The 21,530-nt window shown below is 26.1% G+C and overlaps 5 protein-coding genes across 5 annotated transcripts; 2 read left to right on the top strand and 3 right to left on the bottom strand.

Annotated features, from left to right (window-relative positions):
• Positions 1-1,686: 1,686 nt before the first annotated feature.
• Positions 1,687-3,072, top strand: PCHAS_1108300 (alpha-soluble NSF attachment protein, putative; the record flags this gene model as incomplete). Its single annotated transcript, XM_740550.1, has 5 exons — positions 1,687-1,834; positions 1,989-2,111; positions 2,253-2,430; positions 2,520-2,598; positions 2,704-3,072. 5 exons carry the CDS (start codon positions 1,687-1,689, stop codon positions 3,070-3,072), a joined length of 897 nt encoding a protein of 298 aa, XP_745643.1.
• A 307-nt stretch (positions 3,073-3,379) lies between these two features.
• PCHAS_1108200 (conserved Plasmodium protein, unknown function) lies at positions 3,380-10,897 on the bottom strand (the record flags this gene model as incomplete). The annotated part of the gene is made up of 1 exon (XM_740495.2): positions 3,380-10,897. One exon carries the CDS (start codon positions 10,895-10,897, stop codon positions 3,380-3,382), a length of 7,518 nt encoding a protein of 2,505 aa, XP_745588.2.
• Positions 10,898-13,175: 2,278 nt separating this feature from the next.
• PCHAS_1108100 (single-stranded DNA-binding protein, putative) lies at positions 13,176-13,997 on the top strand (the record flags this gene model as incomplete). Its single annotated transcript, XM_740494.2, has 1 exon — positions 13,176-13,997. One exon carries the CDS (start codon positions 13,176-13,178, stop codon positions 13,995-13,997), a length of 822 nt encoding a protein of 273 aa, XP_745587.2.
• Positions 13,998-14,788: 791 nt separating this feature from the next.
• PCHAS_1108000 (pre-mRNA-processing ATP-dependent RNA helicase PRP5, putative) lies at positions 14,789-18,700 on the bottom strand (the record flags this gene model as incomplete). The annotated part of the gene is made up of 1 exon (XM_740493.2): positions 14,789-18,700. The coding sequence occupies one exon, from the start codon at positions 18,698-18,700 to the stop codon at positions 14,789-14,791; it is 3,912 nt and encodes a 1,303-aa protein (XP_745586.2).
• A 1,720-nt stretch (positions 18,701-20,420) lies between these two features.
• PCHAS_1107900 (conserved protein, unknown function) lies at positions 20,421-21,083 on the bottom strand (the record flags this gene model as incomplete). The annotated part of the gene is made up of 1 exon (XM_740127.1): positions 20,421-21,083. One exon carries the CDS (start codon positions 21,081-21,083, stop codon positions 20,421-20,423), a length of 663 nt encoding a protein of 220 aa, XP_745220.1.
• Positions 21,084-21,530: the final 447 nt, after the last annotated feature.

Below are 21,530 nucleotides of genomic sequence, written 5' to 3'. Positions count from 1 at the left end.
AGCTGTTTTAAGCATACATAATTATAACCAAATAAAAAAAAAGAATAAGTGCATATACCTTTTTGTATGTTTAAAATACAAAATTAAACTCCCATTTTTAAGCATTCAAAATAATTATCATATTTATGCATGCTGAAAATGTTAGTAAAATAGTAAACTTGCGCAGAGAGCAAATTAAAATTATTATAAAATAATAAGACTTTTGAAAATCAGCAAAATGAAAATTTTTTTCAATCATTTGTTCTTAACACTATATATCAAATAGTAAACAATTTTGTTGTGTGTATTTTTATTTATAAGCCATATATAATTAAAGAAAAAAAATTACATATATGTAAACCCATACTGTTATCAAAATATATTTTTTAACTACAAAGGAATGATAACCAATAATATATATACACACACAATAAGGTTAAACAAAATCGCTATAAAATATTCATATAAAATAATGCTGTATATATATAAGGAAATAAATTTATTCAAAGAAATTACAAATGTGCATATGAATTATCATTTGTTAATATGCCAATTGTATAGTCCTTATTATTGTCTATAAGGTAGAGAGTCATACATAAGTTATGTTTCCATTTTCAAAGATTTAACAAACTATATTTTACACACACATATATATTATATATAGTTTGGAACAACATATTTTTATTTCGTTTTATTTAACCCACTTTCATATTAAATAAATATCTTCCTTAACCATAAAATATAAAAAAATATTTAAAACGATATACTATAAGCTTATGTATTTTAAAAATTATTATTTTAAATTTAAAATAAAAAAAATATTTTTTTTGAAAGTCTTTTTTTTATTATGCCCATACAACTTGTACCCCCCATAATTTCTCAAACGACATAACATTTTGATCACAACTGTTTGCTCTCTGTGGTGTTACAATTGTTCTTTTCACTTGGTTTTACTCTGCTTTGATCACTTACATGATTGTAGTTACGTCCCACTCGTAGTTAGCACTTAGCACTTAGCACTTAGCACTTAGCACTTAGCAAATTAATGAAATTCCAAAAAAGATATAAAACGAAAATAATAATATACTTCCCAATTATATAAAGAAAGGATAAGGAAAATATTTTTATTTCCCTTGAGAAAAATAGGGGGGTATTTGAGTTACTACTGTGTAAGTAGTTAAGCCTCGTTCGTACAATCTACTTATAAAATTTAGAGCATATTTTAGAATTAGCTTGAAAATAAAATTATTATTATTATTACGAAAAAAGTAATATTACGTTGTAAGAATAAAAAACAATATTGACATATTTGTAGAAAATTAAAAAATAATTTTAATGGGGGATACATTATGTAGTTACCTCATATTGAATGGGCACGCTGCTATACAAAAAAAAAAAAAAAAAAAATTTTGGAAATACCTACTACAAAATATATGCATAAAAAAAAGAGAAAACAAGAAGGAAAATAATACATTATAAAAATATAATAAAATTTGATAATACAGTGAAATATAATAATGATTATATATCCAAAAAAACTAATATTTTAACAATTTTTTTTTATTTATTGCTTTTGTAAATATCTTAAGTACGGACGAAAAAAATATAACTATTTTGTGTATTAAAATATTTCTATATTACATTATTATATTATTATATATATGCCTACACATATGTATTGTTAAAGTTAAAAGTTTTTAAAAAAAAATGGAACACGAAGCAAAAGAACTGGAAAAAAAAGCAGAGGCATTAAGTAAGAAGGACTTTTTCTCATCATTTTTTGGAACAGATAATACTGATGAAGTTATAAATTGCTATAACATGGCAGCAAACCAATACAAGCTTGCTCATAAATGTAAGATTGTCATCCTTCCCAAATATACACACATAATATTTTATCAGTTGCCTGTTTGTTCATCTAAATAGTGTTGTAAACTAATGGATCCAGTTTGTAAAATCACGACATATTTATCTTCTATTTTACTTCTTCACCTTTTATATCTCTTTAGGGAAAGAAGCAGCTTCTTGTATTTTGAAAAATGCTGCATTATACAAAAAGAATAGCGAGACCAGCTATTGTGCCAACGCCTATTTAGAGGCAGGAAACATAACAAAAAAATATGATAAACTAGGTTAGAGCAAATATAATATCATAAAACGGGGTTCTATTGCACCTATTATTGCATCTATTATTGCATCTATTATTACCTTCTTGCTTTATGCTACCAATTTAAGGTATAAAATGGTGCCCTATTTTTTTTTCGCTTTTTTAGAGGCCATAAAATATATTGAAGAGGCTGTCAAAATGTATGCAACCATTGGGAGATTCTCAAATTGTGGAAAATGTGAAAAGAACATTGCAGAAATATATGAAGACTTATTCGACTATAATAGTGCATCATCCTATTATAAAAAGGCTGCCTATTATTTTGAAATGGACGAATATTCAAAGTAACAAAAAACGAGATAAAACACGTTTTATTTTTCATGCATTCTTTATCCCATTTTTCATGCCGTTTTTCATGTTATACTTCTTTTAGGTCGGTGTACACACAATGCATTGTGAAGTATGCCGAATTAAGTGCGCAATATAATCACCAATATGAAGATGCTATATCGGTAAAAAAAAAAAAGCTATGCATCACTTGTAAATTGCTTACTCACAAACATGTCATATGCATATATACATCCTTACACACATGTGCACCCTTTTTTCCTCGGCAGATATTCGAAAACGAAGCGGAAAAGGCTCTAAAAAACTCGTTGCTACAGTATGGAGCCCGCGATTATTATATAAAGGCAGGGATACTTCACATAGTCATAGGAGATATTGTAAATGCAAAAATATCAATTGACAAATATTCCTCAAATGACCCACGATTTGCAAGTTCAAGAGAAAAGAAATTTTTAGATAATATTATTGATGCTATTACAGAACAGAATATCGAATATTTTGAAGAAATTGTACATGAATATGATCGAGTAACCAAATTAGATAATTGGAAAATATATTTTCTTTATAATATTAAATCGAAGTTAAATGTTGAAGGAAATGTTGAGTTAACACCTGATGGTGGTGTAGATTTAACATAGACACACAAAAAAAATTACACACCTTTGTATATGCATATATGTATTCATTTTTTAAAAAATTTATTTTGATGTTTTTTTTTTTTTTTTGTAAAGCAAAATAGTGCGAGCATATATGCTGCATATTTTTCGACATAACATTTTAACTATCTTTGACAAATTGTGCATTGTGAAAATATATGTACATTGTTATTCATTTTATATTTTAAAACTTCAAAACCTTAACTGGTTTGATATTAATTTAAGTGCTTATTTTAAAAAAGTATGAAAAAATGAAATTATATCTTTTACTTATCATATATTATCAATTTTAAGTATACATATTTCCATTCATATTATACACATCTTTATGCTTAAGGAATTGAAGTTGTGCATATTGTTGTTCTCTAAGTTTGGATAAACTTCTTTGCATATATATCTGTTCCTTTAATTTTTTTTTTAGCTGTTCATTATTCTTTTTTTCATATTCTACTTGTTTTGCAATTTCATCAAAAAATTTATAGGAATTATTATTATTACTAAATGTTGAGTCTCTATCATTTCTTAAAATAGCCATTGGAATCTTCTTATCTTCTTCAATATAAATATGTTCGCTATTTTTATATATTCCTTCATTGTTTTCTTCATTACTGTTCATACTCTTTGATATCAATGTACTGTTACTTTTTCTTTTCTTTTCCAACAAATTTATATTAAAATTTGACGAAGTACTTGGAGGATATACACTTAATATATTTTTATTCGGAATGGTACTTAAATTGCTTGGAGATAAAACAAATATATCATTTGATGATTCCATCTTTTTATATTTATCATTTTTAATATTCAAACTGCTGAAGTGTGACAACTTTTTCATATACTCCTCAGGATATTTCATTTCAGGGTTATACTCATCATCTTTACTTTCGTCTACATTCTCATTAGACACTGGGAGTAGGGATGGCAAATGACTGTCGCTTTCTTCTTCATATTCCTCCTCGTATTCTTCAGCTTCTTCGTCTTCTTCACATCCCTCCTCATATTCTTCAGCTTCTTCGTCTTCTTCATATTCCTCACCATCATCATCATCTTCTTCTTCGTAATCTTCACCCTCTTCCTCTTCATAATCCTCGCCATCTTCTTCCTCTTCATACTCCTCACCCTCTTCGTCCTCTTCATACTCCTCACCTTCATCTTCCTCTTCATAATCCCCATCATCGTCTTCCTCCTCGTAATCATCACCTTCTCCATCATCTTCTCCTCCTTCCTCGTAATCATCACCCTCTTCTTCTTCGTAATCCTCACCATCGTCATCGCCTTCCTCGTAATCGTCATCTTTCTCTTCTTCGTTCCCATCTTCGCCTTCTCCTTCGCCATCTTCCTCCTCTCCTTCCTCTTCGTCATTTTCGTCACCATCTTCTCCTTCCTCTTCGTCATTTTCGTCATCATCATCTTCCTCCTCCTCTTCTTCTTCCTCTTCTTCTTCTTCTTCTTCTTCTTCATTTTCTTCTTCCTTTTCTGCATCTATTTCGCTATTTGCATCTACTTCTTCCTCTCCCTCTTGCATCACTTTGTTTTCACCGGAGAGAACAGGAACAATTGGAAGGGGTTCGTTTTTTTTTGGAATCTCGTTTTGAGTATTATTCGTCTGATGTGAGTGTCCTTGGTTTATGTTAGATAAATGGATATGTTGTTGTAATGCAGATGTTGTCGAATTTTTAGAATCCATGGAAATATTTGGTTTAAGAATAACATTATTTAGGTCCATGTTTTGTTGATTCAGATTCATATTATCGTGTGGATTAAATTTCATATTTATAGAGTGTGGATTATAAATAACATTATTAATTTTTTTATTTAAAATATCTATTGTACTCTTAGATATAAATAGATTCGTATAATTTTGATTGAGGACTTGTTTATTTTCTGGTTCTACTTCTTTTGCAATTATTTTTTTATCTGAATTATCAAATGGAACAATTTGAAAATTTTTTTGATGATAAGTATTATAGCATTTATTATTTGTGTCCTCCTTAAAATTCGAAGATGTATCTATATTTTGTTTGTTTATTTCTAAAGCTTCATTATTTATGCTTTTATTTTCTGTAATATTAGACTTTACATCTATATTGCCATTTTGTGCATCTACTAGATTTGATTCTGTGGTTCTATTTCCAAAAAATTTATGTATACCTATATTTGGAATAGAAATGGGTTTATTTGGAAGATTATTTTTAAAACCATTTTGAAGAACCCTTTCTGTAGTGAGTATATCCTTAAATGGTGATGCAATCAATGGATTTTCTTTAATATGTGTTGAATTTGAGTTTTCTTTTTTTATATTTCCTACTTCTCTTAAGCAATTATTACAAGTTTTAAAACTATTCACATTTGCATTACAAATAGATTTGTTTAATTCAGATTTATTCGATTCAATTGTGAATATTTTTTCTGGACAATTCAGGTTAGGACGAGTTACTAAATCAGAGGAAACTTTTGGACTACTAGATATGATATTATTGTTTTCAATTTTAGAAACTATTTTATCATTTTGTTTATTCAAATTGCTACATAAAATTTTGTTATTATGAATCGAGTTTGAATTAACTTTGTTCATCGATTCAAATGTACATGATGGTTTTTTGTTGTTTACTTCAAAAAAAGGCAAGCTATGTGTTTTTGCATTGGTACTTGCATTTATAGATGTATTATTTACATAGTTTGAAAAACCGAATGCTGAATTTATTTTATTAGTAGGAAGGTTTGAATTATTATTATGTATTGAAGATGGACCTTGAATTTCAGTTTTATTTATGATCTGATTATTCATATTGCTTCGAGTAAAAGATCTTTGTGGGAAAAAATAGTTTGATTGTTTTGTCATTAGATCGTTTGAATTTTTATTTGAACTATTTTTAGAAAGCCTATGAAATGAGTCTACCCTTCCTAAACTTTTTGTATTATACAATTTCGACACGTTCGTAGTTCCATTGTTTTGACAATTCTTAGAAGCATCATCTTTTTCACCACCTTTTTCACCGCCTTTTTCATCACCTTGTTCATCTCTTTTCTTTATTCCAAAAAAGCTCAAGATCATATCTTTATATGATTGTTTTCTTGGGATACTATTTTTTTTCTCTTCCATCTTTTTACTTACATCTTCAAAGCTCTTATTTTGTTTGTCACATTTCGAATTGGCTATAACATTATGTGATTCTATGTTTATGTATGCTGAATCTAAATGGTTTTCATTTGTTAATTCGCTTTTGGCTACATTTTGACAGATGCACGGGTTCATACAATTAACAGAATCATTTACTTTCAATTCAACCGATTGGGAATTAATATTTCCATCAGAAAAACTGGGAACCACATTTTTATTATTATTTTTTAAATCCTGAAATATGGTTTTAGATTGATGTTCATGTAATTTTAATTTACTACCATGTTTTATATTCGATTTGCTTACAGTTTTTCTGAAAACCGGAAATACATTGCTTATAAGCGATTCTGAACAAAAGACATTGGAGCTATTTCCACATTTTTCGCTAGTTAAGTTAGTAGCTATATTATTGTTTGACATTCTTTGTGACATTCTCTGATTTAAATTACATGTATGGGATCTCGAACATGCAGATGCCGTACTTAACTTCTTAGAATTGGAAGGTAAAATATTATTATTATTTTTTACAATTATTTCATTTATTTTATTATTATTAAATGTATGACTACGATTAGTTTTATTAGGATTTAAAGTAGATAAATAATTGCTTTCTATTTTCAATAAATCTGGTTGTTTGTTTTTAGAAAAGCTAGCCATACTATTAAAATGTAAATTATTATCAGTTGGTGGTATGAAAGGAATTAGACGAACCTGATTGCATTGTACTACTGAAAAACATCCAGGATTTTTAATTTCATAATTTGGAATATCAAAATGATGACTATTTTTATGTTTCATTTGATCTAATTTTAATTTAGGTATAGCAATCTTATTTTTTATAAAAACATAATCGTCAATCAAATTGCTGTTAGCTTCTTCATTTTTTGAATTTTCTTTTAAAACAGGATAACTATATGTAGTTGCTCTCTTACTATTCATAATACTTTCTTTCATCCCTTTAACTTCATAATTATGAGAGGAGGGAACTTTATTTATATATACATATTCTTGATTCAATTTTTTATTTAAATTATTTTCATTTTTATTATCCATAGAGTTTAAATTGTATGTTTGTTTTCGTTCTACTATTGTGTCTGCATGATTATATGTTTCTTTTCTTTTTAATAAATTTATATCTTCATCATTTGGATCTTGTAAATATGTCTGCTTCCTATCATTTGAAATATTTTTATTTTCAAATCCAGATATTTTATCATTATTTTGGTTATCAATTATAGAAACTGTTTTTCGTTTCTCACAACTTTCTGTATCTAAATTTTTTATATTTTCAAAAGATCCCATAAAATATTCTTGTGAATTCACTCCATTACTTTTGCACAAATTAAAATAACATCCAGCATTATTATCAGCTTTGTCAAATCCCATTTTTGCATCTACATTGGTATCATTGATTCTATAATTTTCTATGGGTTCAGATACCTCTTTTTTAATTTCAAACTCGTTATTTGATTTATCAGCTGAATTATATGAACATCCAATGTTAAAGCAACTTACACCATTTTGTGCATCTACCATATCAATGCTATTCATCGATGTATTCTTTTCAATGGCTTGCTCATTTTGTTGGTTTGTATCCATAGAAAAAGAACGAGAATTTATGTTAGCATCTGTTTTAGGATTCAAAATATGTTGTTCAGAATTTTTTGTTACTAATTTCATTCCATTGTTAAGACAAAAATGTTCTGATTTTTTTTTCTCTAAAATATTCTGTTCTATTTGTTTGGCTTCTTCTAAAGTGTTGACTGGTTCATGCTCATTATTTTTATTTAGAAATTTATTATATACACATAAGGTTTTATAGCATGAATAATTTTGATCCGATTCTGCATATGCATCTGCATATGCATCTGCATCTATATTATTAATAGAATCAACAGGATCTATTTCATTGTTAATACTGTTTTCTTTTTCTAATACATTTGTATTTTTACAAAAAAACATAAAATTACCATTTGATTTATTTGCATTTTCTTCGTCCCATTTTTTAGAACCTCTTGAAGAGTTGGATACACCACTTTTTTGTGTGTTTAATTCTTTTGAAGTGCTTAAATTTTGATTGTAAATTATTTTATCTGTCTGTTCACCAAAACTATTTAAGGATTCAACATTTTTGACATTGGAGGGGGCATGACAAGAATTGCACATAAGTTTGGTTTCAATTGGTACATTTGATTCTAAACTATTTTGACCATTTACATTTGCACTTACGTTTACATTATTTTTTTGAAAACTCATGGTTTGATTATTATTCAAATTTTTTAAGGGAGATGCAATTTGGAAAGCTGGTGTAAAATATTTGTTGCTTCCTTTTTTTTCATTTAAATTGTGTTGAAAATATTTTTGATAACCAAATAAATTATTAGACACATTACTCATTGATTTTTTAGGAGTTGGAATCAAATTCTGAGCATTATTTGTTACTAACCCATTTGGAATAGCATATTTAGATGCAATAATTTTATTTCTGTTGTTTATATTTTTTTGGGGGTTTATTAAAATTTCAAAAATTTTATTATTTTTTATATTCTCATTATTTTTTACATATTCATATGTTTCAAAATTATTATTACTTTTTCTTTCGTTAAATTTTTCTAACGGATTTTTATCTTCTTCTTTTAAATTATGTTTAACATTTTCAAGTACACTAATATATTGTTTCATATTATTTTTGTTTAGCTCATCATTTTCTTCATTATCATTTTCTTGTCCTATCTCACTATTTTCATTTGGTTGTTCACCACCACAAAAAATGTAATTATTATAAAAACAGTTACGTTCTTTAATTTTAAGATTGTTGTCTTCCTCCACAAGGTTGTTTTCACAATTTAATGAATCGTTTGGTATGTCTACATCTACTTCCAATTTGTTTTGGTCATCCATATTTTGTACCTTTCCTTTTATTACAACCTTTTCTTCAATTTCATTTTTCTTAATTTTCTTTGCCTTCATTATGGAACTCATTTTGGATTCCTCTTTTTGTTTTTCAGAATTTTTGAGTTTAGCAGGGGAACTATAATTTCTTAAATTTTTAACCCATGAATAATTATCATTAAATGGTGCTATATGATATAAATCATATTTATCATTAGGTGATTTGTTTTTAACACTATTTAATGTATCTTGTTTTTTTAAAACAGTATTCCATATTTGTTCGAAACTACTATCCTGTATTTTATTTATATCATTATTTTTTTGAGATTTTATAAGATTTTTCAAATTATCTTGTGTTGTTTTATCATAGGTAGAATAGGTTTTTTTTGAATTTTCTACAATTTGTTTAGTAGGCATTCTTTTCAGATTTTCTCTAACTTGTTTTTTTTGTTTTTTTTCTAACATCTCTTTTTGTACACTTAAATTTTTTATAAAAGACGAAACAGTGTGTCGCTCAAAATTTGGAATCGTTTTTTTTGCCGGTTCACTTGATTCGACTTCGATCGGTTCGTTTTCGCATTCATTTGGGTTTTCATTAAAATAGGAGCAGCTCATTTCGGGCCATTTCGTTTTTGCATCATCGTGGTTGGGAATAACACTATCCTGCTCGCCATTATTATAACAAAAATAGTTGGAAATATATTTTTGATTTGCATTATTTTCATCAACTTTGGGTGGATTGCTTAAATCCTTAGGTGGATAAGAACACCAAATGGAGTTACGTTCATTTATGTTTTGAATTGATTCCATTTTCTCAATTTTTTCTTTTTCGGAACCAATACCAAAAGCAGAAGTAGCTCTAGGACGCGAACCCAAGTTATTGTTGTTGTCATAATAATAATAACCATTTTTTTTCAAACCTTTTGAATTTTCATAAAAAATTCCTTTATAATTTTTTATATTTTTAATTTTATTTTCTTTTCCAAAATTTGGATTTTCGTCCTGTTCTTGGTTCACAAAATTTGTAGGGGCAGCATAGTTTCCACTACAACGAAAAAGACAGTTACCATGCTCGTTCACATGGTCGTTCACATGGTCGTTCACATGGTCATTCGTGTTTTCGTGATTGCTTGAATGCGCAATGTTATTATTTTTTAAATTGTTTGTATTACTATAACTAACTTTTTTAACTAGTTTATCAAAAACGTCATTATTCTTTTTTTTTGAATAATTACTCTCCCTAGTGTTACTCACACTTTTTTGCTTAGTCGAATTTTCTAAATTTTTATGAACTGGTTGTGCTACAGTTTGAGATCGTAGCGAAACCTTTTTACTAGCATTTCGTTGAGTACTTACATTGCTACTATATCTTTTTGTAACTACATTATTTTGACTAACCTTTTTATCTATGTTTTTTTTATATTTTTTATTCAACTCGCTTATATATTCATTTTTTCTTAATAATATTTCAGTAGCTGATTTTTGATAAATATATGGAACATTCTTCCATTTAGCGCATTTCGTTATTTTTTGAATTTTATCAACTTCAACATTGAATAGATATAAAGATGTATCTAGCGATATGTTATCTCTTTTTTGTAAATCTTTTAATAACTTTTGTGAAGTTACAAAATTATTAATTAATGTATTTTTCGTCAATTCATTTTTATTTTCACTATTATTTGATTTTGTAGATATAGAACTATGAGACTTATTTTGTTTTTTTTTCTCTTCCTTAATTATTTCCTTCTTTCTTTTTATTAAATCGACTATATTATTATTATTTAAACTCATTTTGGTTTAAAAAATTTGTATTCTTTTACTCTTTAATTTTATATTTTCACTTTGTGTTTGTCTTCTTTCCTTTTTAATTAATTCATCAGTGTGTCCTGACTCGCTACAAATCATATACAATCACCAAAACAAAAGCTGCAATTTTTTTAATGACTTTTGTTTTGATTTCAAACAATCAAAGAGATGGAAAAAAATGAATAATTATAATAGACAAGTGTTACTAATAAATATATTAAAATTTTTTAAAAAAAAATAAAACAAATGAACAATTATAGACACATTATAACAAATAACAATAGTTTAATTATGACAACAATAACTAAACTAACAATTGACATACAAAATGATTTTCAATTGAAAAATGTTTACACCTAAATTATAAAATAAACTCATTAGATAGATATGAGTTTAAACAAATGAGAAATGTTATGGGTAAACAATAAATTGAAATGTAACAATAAAATAAATGAACAAAAAAATTGGAATTAGACGAATGAAATTATTTTAAATAAAATCATTACTATCTATTCATGTTATTTACATGATAAAAAAGAAAAAAAAAATTACATATTTTTCAAAACAAAAAAAAATAAATAATTATGTACATATTTCCAATCAACATTTTTTTATTTATTATATTCTTTCTTAATAGGTAAAAAGAGATATGCAAAAAAAAAAAGGAAACATAATTTTTTTATTATTATTATTTTCCAAAAAAAAAAAAAAAAAAAAAAGGAATGGGAAAAAAAATATATTTTCTCTAGGTTGTGTGTAGACATAAAAAATTGGACAGGTATATGAAATGATATATTACTAGGTAAAATATTTTAATGCACTTTTTATTTATTTCTGAATAATTTAAAAAAATAATAATTTTATTATAATTTTTAATGTTTTAATATTTTTTTATTTTCCTAAACAATGTGATTAGTGTGTTGAAGGAGTTAAAGAAATAGGAAACGGTCAATATATATAAATGCATGTAAATATATGAACAAAACAAAAACAACATTATAAAAATAGTGATTACAATTGTTCTACTAATCTATAACAGCTATATTGTATTTAATTCGTATAAATATTTCCTAGTATAAAAAATCTATTCATGCTACATGTACTATTGTATATACTAAATTGATATACCCAGTTTGTAAAGACAAAGAGTATTGACAATTTTGTTCGTAATTACTTCATACCATTTGGCCATATAGGAAGGAACAAAGCAATTTACATATATATAGTATATATAACTTGTGCATTTTTCGAAAAAACGGCCTGCACTTGTTTGCAGTCGTTCAGGTTTGTATATAATTTGAATTTTGTTTGACATATGTAGAAAAATTGTTATAATATAACGAACCAATTATATATGAACAAATTGAATGCTATTTTGGCTATGCTTCTCTTAAAATAGCCATATATGATCTCCTACTTTTCATGCACACAACTTTGTATACTATTATATGGGAGGTACCAACCTATTGGGGACTTTGAATAAATAAAATGTATGCGAACCTATCTAATTATAATACATATAAGCATGGCTTACTATGTGAAAAATATGCTTGTGACCCTATCCTTTATATTTTCAATTTTTCAAAATAAAATAGGAGGTAAAAACGAAATAATTATAATATATATAATGGCTAGCTTGGGGTATGCTTTTTAGTATACCATGAGGAACCTCAAATAAAATATGCTCCCAATTATATTATTATTATTATTATTGAAAATGAGAAAAAGCCATTTTCTTTTTTAATTTTCGTTTCTCATTTTAATTCTTTGATAAGGTAAAAAATGGTGAAATAAATAAAAACAAAAATTGTATTTAAAAAATGAAGAATAAAAATGCCTATATATATGTGCATAAATATAAGTAGGGATAGTGAACTAAAAAATGTATATATAAACAAAAAGTGATGGTTAAAAGAAAAAATAGGTTTTAGCTAATTCCATAAATATTTAGTTTAAATTGATAATATAATAATTATAAAAACAGGCACTTATGTATGATATATATATATTTACTATCCTTTATTTTTTCTGTTTTTTAAAAATATGAACAAAATAACATAAGGATTATGGAATAATGAAAATTTAAGTTCGTATATTTCGTTTTATTCCTTGCTTATTCATTATTTTATTGGTTTTGTGTTTTTTTTTTTTTTACTATACCTGGTAGGAATAAAATAAATATAAAGTGATATTGGAGCATTTCCATATACAGTATTATATACATGTGTTATAGTATAGCTTGTGATAATCGTATGATCAAATAATGAAACTTATATTCTTGCTAAGCATAATATATTTAACTAACATTCTTAAAGTATGGGGATATATAGGCAATCTTAAAATTCACACATTTAGCGGCGTTTCAAATAAGAGGACAACTAGTAGGAAAGTAAATAATTTAAAAATAAATATGCAAAATGATTTTAATTATGAAAATAATAATAAAAGATTTTATAATAATAGACCACCTATGAGTGAAAAGTCATTAAATAAAATAACATTAATTGGAAGAGTTGGTTGTGAACCTGATATAAAAATATTAAATGGTGGTGACAAAGTAGCAACATTCAGCTTAGCAACAAATGAATTTTGGAGAGATAGAAATACGAATGAATTAAAATCAAAAACAGATTGGCATAGAGTTGTTGTATATGATCAAAATATAGTAGATTTAATTGATAAATATTTAAGAAAAGGAAGAAGAGTATATATACAAGGATCCCTACATACAAGAAAATGGTTTGGGAATGAATTAAATAATCAGCCAAGACAAATAACTGAAATTGTTTTATCTTATAATAAAGGAGATTTAATATTTCTTGATGATAGACGTAATTTTAGTCCAAGAAATGCACTAAATATGTCAAACGGAGAAAATAAAAATGAAATAAATATGAACCAACATGGTGGCATGGACAGTGATATGATCTCTTCAATGGATAATATGGAAGATGATCAAAGTATTAGTAGCTTTGATCATAGCATGGATGATAACTCTAATACTTTTGACTCAACTGATAATCCTATAGACAAAGATGAAGGAGGAATATACGACAAAATGAATACACAAGAATTTGAAGAATAATTTTTACAAAAAAAAAATGTATTACTATGCAAGGTAAATATTTTTCTTTTGTCAATTTTAGCTAGCTAACTAGCTATTTCATATGAAAAATGATATGAACATGCATATAATTTATGTATTTTTTTTACAGCTATAATTGAAAAAGTGTGTGCATTGACTGTTACACTTTTTTCCTACACCCTCACGTTCATACGGATGGCGTAACAAAAGTATGGCGATATATGCATTTGGCGTATGCTCAGTTTTTTTTAATAATTATAAAAAAAATTATTTTTAGCTAATATATTTATGCATTGTTCATGCAAAATTGCATATTACCTTGCTCATGCGTTTCAATTTGTTTGTTTTTGTTCTTATCCTATTTTCATGTAAAAGAAAAATTCATGCAATGCGTACGCATTTTGCTGTTTTTTTTGTTCTATTGTAAATTTCGTCATTTCTTCATATTTTCAATGCTTTATACTTTTTTAATTTAAACATGAATAACCTTAATTGAATATTTTTTATACAATTTTGTCAAATTATGCTACAAGAGCACAAATTAAAAAATCAATCATATGGATTAAAAACAAAAAGTTCAATTTTTTTAATTGTTTATAAAAAGGTGTAGAACAAATGAACTCAAAAAAGGGTAATAAATAAATAAGAAAAAAAAAAAAATGGAAATTTACAAAATGATGCCATTTAAAATAGGCATTAATTCCATCACAAGAAATGGTGAGTTGCGTTCAAAACGTATGACACATACATACGTAGGGAACACATAAATTTTCTGTAAAAAAAAATAATTTTCACCGAAATGCGGCGTATCCCCCTGCACTTGGTTTTTGATTTTTTATGTTACATTTTTGCATGAACATGTTAAGAAGAGAAGTTAATTCTGTTCGAGCAATTTGTACTTGATTATAAGTAGGGGCAGTAATTTCAATATGTAACAATTTATGATCCAATATAAAGTTCGTTTTATTTGGTTGTGAAGGGTTAGAATATTGTCCTTTAATTTGACACATGGCTCCAGACATATCTTGTATCCGTGCCAAGACATCTCTATTAGAAATTTTTAAACGCACATGCTGAGGATAATCATTAATATAAAATTCTTCTAAAATAGTATTATCTTCAGTTACATATGTATGAGGTAAAAATGGTGAATATTTTTTCATATTTTTTGTTCTTATAGCATTTAAGAGCATATTTCTTTGTATACTTTCATTTCTTGATTCAATTTGAGCTTTATTATTTATTAATTTTTTTTTAATATCTTCTTTCGTTTTTTGGAACACTAATTGTTTTTCTTTTGGATCTTTAATATGTTCCGTTAATTTTAAACTTTCCATTTCTGCCATTTTATCAATCTCTTCATCATTTGTACTATCCACTGTTTTATAACTATTTTGTTGTAACTCAATAAAATTATGAGCTTTCATTAGTTCATTTATTTTTTTTGCCTTTAATGATAAATTCATAGTATCATCCATTTTTATTCTTTGAATTTCTAATTCTATTTGTTTAAGATTTGCTTGTGGTGATATATTTGTTTCATTATTTTTTTGTGCTTTAGCTGATCCGGGTATATTTTTCATTTTCTTTCCTTCATGGGTTTGGGTACTATTCTCTGTTTTATTAATTGTATTCGAATTTAGTTTTCCGTCATTTTCCATATCGGATGTATATCCTGCTTCTCTATCCTCATCTTCATTTTTCTCTTCTACTAATCCAAGTTCTTTTTTTGCTAAATCTTTATCCATCTGCATTCTTGATTTTTCATTTGGTGTGAATTTAAATCCCTTTCCTTTATATCCTTTTTTCTTATCCCCTCCATGATAAGCTATTGAATTAGTAGTAGCAGAATTGGAAGCACCATTAGATGGATTAAGTTTATTTCCATCCTTTGCTGCTATTTTACTGTTCATATATTCGTTAACCATTTGCTCTAACTCAATGGGAATATCTATCGTTTTGTTTATATAATATATATTATTTTTAATTAAATTATAAATATCATAAGCTTTTGTATGCTCAGTTGGAGTAATGAAAGTATAGGCATATCCTATATTATTCGATCTACCTGTTCTTCCAATTTTATGTATATAATCTTCAATATGATCTGGGCATTCATAATTAATTACTAAAATAATATTTTTAATATCAATTCCTCTAGCCATAACAGATGTTGCAATTAATATTTTATTTTGTTCGTCTTTAAAACTTTTTAATGTATGTTCTCTATCGGATTGATCTTGCCCACCATGTAACACTAATGTTTTATATTCATATTTAAATAATTCTAAATATAATAAATCCGCTTCTAACTGTTTATTAACAAATATTAAAATAAGCCCATATTTAATCCATTCTCCTAGCAGTTTCAATAAACGAAATAATTTTTTTTGTTCTTCTAAAACTTCAACAAATTGATATATATTATTATTCGTTTTTCCTTTTTCTCCTACTATTATTTCTATAGGTTTATATAATAATTTTTTTGCTAAATTTTGAATATAATTAGGAAATGTTGCAGATATCATAGCAGTTTGTTTATCTTTTCTGCAGTTATTTAAAATACTATGAATTTGTGATTCAAATCCGAGATCTAATAACCTGTCTGCTTCATCTAAAACGATAAAAGATGCTCTGTTCAAATTTGTAACTTTACTATTACTTATTGTTAATATATCAATTATTCTTCCAGGGGTTCCGACAATTATCTCGACACCTTTTTTTAACACATTTAATTGTGCACCAATATTCGATCCACCATAAACTGCTAATATTTTTAAATCAACAGCCTTACAATATATACTTGCCTCATTCTTAACTTGAATACTTAATTCTCTAGTAGGAGTAAGTATAATCCCAATGGGACCATCATTGTTTCTTAATTTGTCTTGATGCAATACATGCCTAATTAAGGGGAATAAATAAGATATTGTTTTCCCACTACCAGTTTCGGCTATTGCAATTATATCTCGACCACACATTAATGCTGGTATTGCTTGCATTTGTATACTAAACATTTTTTTAAAATTTTTTTTTTCTAATATATTTAAAATTTTTCCAGGTAAACCACATTGATAAAAATATTGAATAGGTCGAGGACAATTTTTCCCTCTTACAACTATGTTCCCATTATTTTTTCGAAACATTTCAACATCCTTATCTGTCATATTTGTAATTTCACTAACTTGTACATAAACATTTTTCTTAATAGGTAAATAATCAATTTCATCATGATTTACTTGTAATAACTTTTTATTAATTTTTTTTTTTAAAGTATTTGTTTCACAATTATATTCACTATCTTCACTTAAATTTATAGAAGAATCATCTAATTCATTTTGTTCTTTTTCTTCATTTTTTATTCTTTCCTTTTCTTCTTCTTCTTCTTTCTTTTTTTTATCTTCTTCTGTTTTTTTCTTAAGTGTTTCAATAAACATTTTGTAAAAATCGTCTTCCTCTTTTTCATTTTCCTCATCGTCCATTTCGTCATCCCCTTCGTTTCCTCCTTTATCATTCTCTAATTCGGGTTTATTAATTTGAGAATTGACATTTTTTGTCTCGTCATTTTTTTCATCATTTCCAACTGGAGCACAAATTGCATCTTCATATTTGTGTTTGTTCATATCATAGCTATAAATTTCATCAAGAGTTATTGTTTTATTTGTATATATTTCTTGATTTTCTAAATTTTCTTTTTCTATATTTTTCATAAATATTTCCAATGGATCGCCCCCATCTTCTTCTGCCTCGTCTGCCTCTTCTGCTATTTCGGCTTCCCTTTCAATGCGTGCATCTACTAAGTTCGTTTTTTTCTCATCTTCTTCCTCTTCTTCTTCGATATCATTTTCCATGAATATATCTAAGTTAACCTGTTTATTTACTCCTTTTGCTTTTGGAGCATTAAGTGTAAATTTGGTTCCCTTTTTTATATTTTCAGTGCTTCCCCATTTTAGTTTTTGGGCAAATAATTTTAGCCTTTCTAATCGGCTGAGATTTTTACTCTCTGTTATTGGTTTTGTTGTATCAACGATTTTAAATCCGCTCTTTGTTTCGTTCGTCATCTCATTCTTTGCTTCTTTTTCACAGACCTTTTCCTTGTCTTTATGTGAAGGCTTACCTTCACTATCTCTATCGGTGTCATTATCCATTACATTACTTCTGCTCCTTCCATGGCTCCTTTTTTTATCACGATGTTTTTCTTTTTTTCTATAACTTTCATCACTACTAGATGTATAACGATGATTTTTTTTTTCTTTTTTTTTAATTTTTTCATAATTTTCTCTTTTATTATATTTCAGTTCTTCATCACTTTCATCTTCATCTTTTTTATGACGTTTTTTTTCCCTTTCACCTTTTTTCGACTCATATTTGTCTTTTTCATCATATTTTTTTTTTTCATAACTTTTTGCATGGCTACTTTTGTATGATTCGATACTTCGTCTATCATAATAATTTTTTCGTTCTCTTTCTTCATAATCATTATATTTATTTTTTTTATGACGATTATATATTTCTTTTTCATAATCTTTTATTTTCTCTCTATGTTTTTCCTTACTATAATCATTGTCCTTTCTACTATCTGTTTCATCATAGTGCCTCTTACTTTTTTTTAGTCGACCTTCGTCGATTTCTTTTCTTTTTTTTCTACTACTATTATTATCATTGTTTATCTTATAATAATAGTCTTCAGAATCGCTACTCATTCTTTTTAGGTGGGGTAATGAGCCTTTACATTACCTCTATAATATAAAAAAACAAAAAAAAATGAAAATAAAAGAATGTTAAAAAATAAAAAAAAGTAAACTTAAAAAATGTATAAAAAATATAAAATAAATATATCACTATTTTGGGATTTCCATTTTAATATGAATTTTTTTTTAATAAGTTTATAAAAGTTTTATCATTTCAGAGCGAGTACATAGTATGATTATATATATATGCAATATTTTTTAATATGTTACGTAACATTTATAATATACTAATACGATTTATATATACCATTTAATCATGAAATTTTACAATTTTGCCAATTTTTATAAACATAAATTTTAACTATTTTAACATAATAAAGGAAAAAGATAGATTAAATATCTTTTGTTGCTTATGCTTCACACATTTTATTATATTTTCAGGGGTTAGGGTTATTTTTATGTATTTTATTCATGATATAAAAAAATATATTATGTATACATTTATATATATTAGGATTACATAAATCCCGTAAGTATATTTTTATGATATTCTTTCAATTTTGAAAATTTTGAGAAATTATTATAAATTTGTTTAAATATTTTATTGTTACATTACCACTATCATCATTATATTATTCCTTCGGCTATTGTTCATACAATTTTTACTACTAATTTGTTGTTACTATATATTTTTTTCTCCAAAATTTTTAATAAAGAATGAAAAAAATTATGTTCGTTTCCTTTACATTATATATCCTTTACTACCTTAAGGTTATTTCTCCAAACATGTCACCAAATATGTAGGCCCTCATTCTGTTTTGTTTTTGCCACACGAATATGTATATGCATATTTATTTATTTACCTATTTGGTCACCTTCGTATGCCTTCAACTCTTTTTTGTTATATATCTATTTATTGGGGTTGGGAAAAAACAGTGGCAAAAGCATCCCTTTTAGCTTGCTTGTTTACAATATCATTATATATGTTGTATGTGTGTGTTTTTATTATTTTTTTTTTTGCTAGCCATTTTTCATTTTTTAAGCTTTTTACCTGACCAGGCAATGTAAAAAAAGGCACTTTTATGTGTGCAAAACAATAACAAGGTTAATATAAAAGAGTTAGCATTATGTACTACAAAGTTGTATATAAAAACTTAAATCAATTTTGTCTATTTTTTAATCTAAAAATAAAACAAAACAACGAACAACCAAATTAGAGAAATACCTTGAAATTTTCATTTTTCTCAATCTGTTAATTGTATTTTTAATAACAAAATTTGTATTTTTTTTCATTTTTGAAGTTAAAAACAAGGGTATAAGATAATAAAGTAGTTATAATAATTATTATATAATTATATAACATTGAAAATATAAGCAATTCACAAAAAAATGGGATAAATAAATCATGCAAATATGTCATATTTTAATCATGATATATTATCAATCAATATAGATCAATGAAATAAAGAGGTAAAAAACAAATAATAATACAATATAAATAAAATAGGTAAAAATGGAATATTTTAAAGACTTAATGCAGATTTTTCTAATTATTATCTACATTTTATGCCATTCTTTTTTAACTAAACAAATTATGATGTTTATATTTGAGATAATTCAAATTTAGGTGTGTATATATGTTAAAATATTTTTCCACTATTGGATGGTTTTGAAAAAATTTTTATTTTATCTTTCATACATTGTAAAATTTCTACATATTCTCAGTCGTTATTTATCTTTCTTTTGATCTTCTATGCTTCTTATCGCTTTCTCTGTATTTGCTCTTTTTATCTTTTTTTTCATCATAGTGGTGACTTTTGTGTTTTTCTTTTTTTTTTTTAATTAATTTATCATCATATTTTTTATCATCACGACTTTTATGCTTGTGATGTTTCTTATGTTTGTCCTTCCTATGCTTGTGATCTTTATGCTTTCGCTTCCGTCTTTTCTCTTTATGTTTTTTTGCGTCCCTGTCGCTATCATCACTTTCGCTATCACTACTACTGTCACTATCCGTACTACTTATGAGGCCTAAGTTTTTTCTTTCTTTTAATTCATTTTCTTCATTTTCTTTCATGTCATTTCTAATATCATATTCATCTAAGTTTATAAAATTTCTACATTGGTAAGATAAATGACCAACATGATTGCACCGTGTACATGCCCCTGGAATTGTGGTGGATATATTACCAGTTACTCTTGCAATATTAAATAAATGTTGGGCCTTTTCATTTATTTCTTCATTTTTCGTTTCATTTTTGCTATTTAATTCTTCTACCGAAGCATATGGATCATAACCAACCGATTTTTTCCAAATTTCTGAGGTTTTTAATGAAGCTGAAACGGGCAGCCTGTTATTAGCAGGCATCCTAACTCTTCCTACCTTGCTAGGCATTTTTTTTTCTTATTAGTCATATTTTTTCAATGGTGAGCTGTATATATTTTATAATTAGTTTAACATTGGAAAAGTAGATAATTTATAATGGCTCAAAAAATAAATACATATATGCATATGCAAATTTAAATGATGGAGAAATGAAAAAACGAAAATAATGTTTTATTTAAGCAAAAAGCGATAAAACATTTGATTATTTTTGAAAGAAATTTGAAAAAAAAAATAACTAAAAATGACCTTAATTGTGCATATATATTTGATACTGTTCATATAAAAACGGAAAATTATTTTTTTTTTTAGCTGGAAAAATATAGCTATAAAAAAGAAAAAAAAAAGGATGAATGGAACGAAAAAGAGAAGAAAAGACCGAACAAATGAAGAATAATTTTATTTTTATAGTCACATTTACTTTTTTATTAACAGTATTTTTCCATAAACTAATGTAAA

This window comes from Plasmodium chabaudi (assembly GCF_900002335.3).
Source record: "Plasmodium chabaudi chabaudi strain AS genome assembly, chromosome: 11".
NCBI classification, from domain to species: Eukaryota; Apicomplexa; class Aconoidasida; order Haemosporida; family Plasmodiidae; genus Plasmodium; species Plasmodium chabaudi.
Note: the sequence above shows the minus strand (reverse complement) of the source record. Positions and strands in the feature narration are given on the sequence as shown.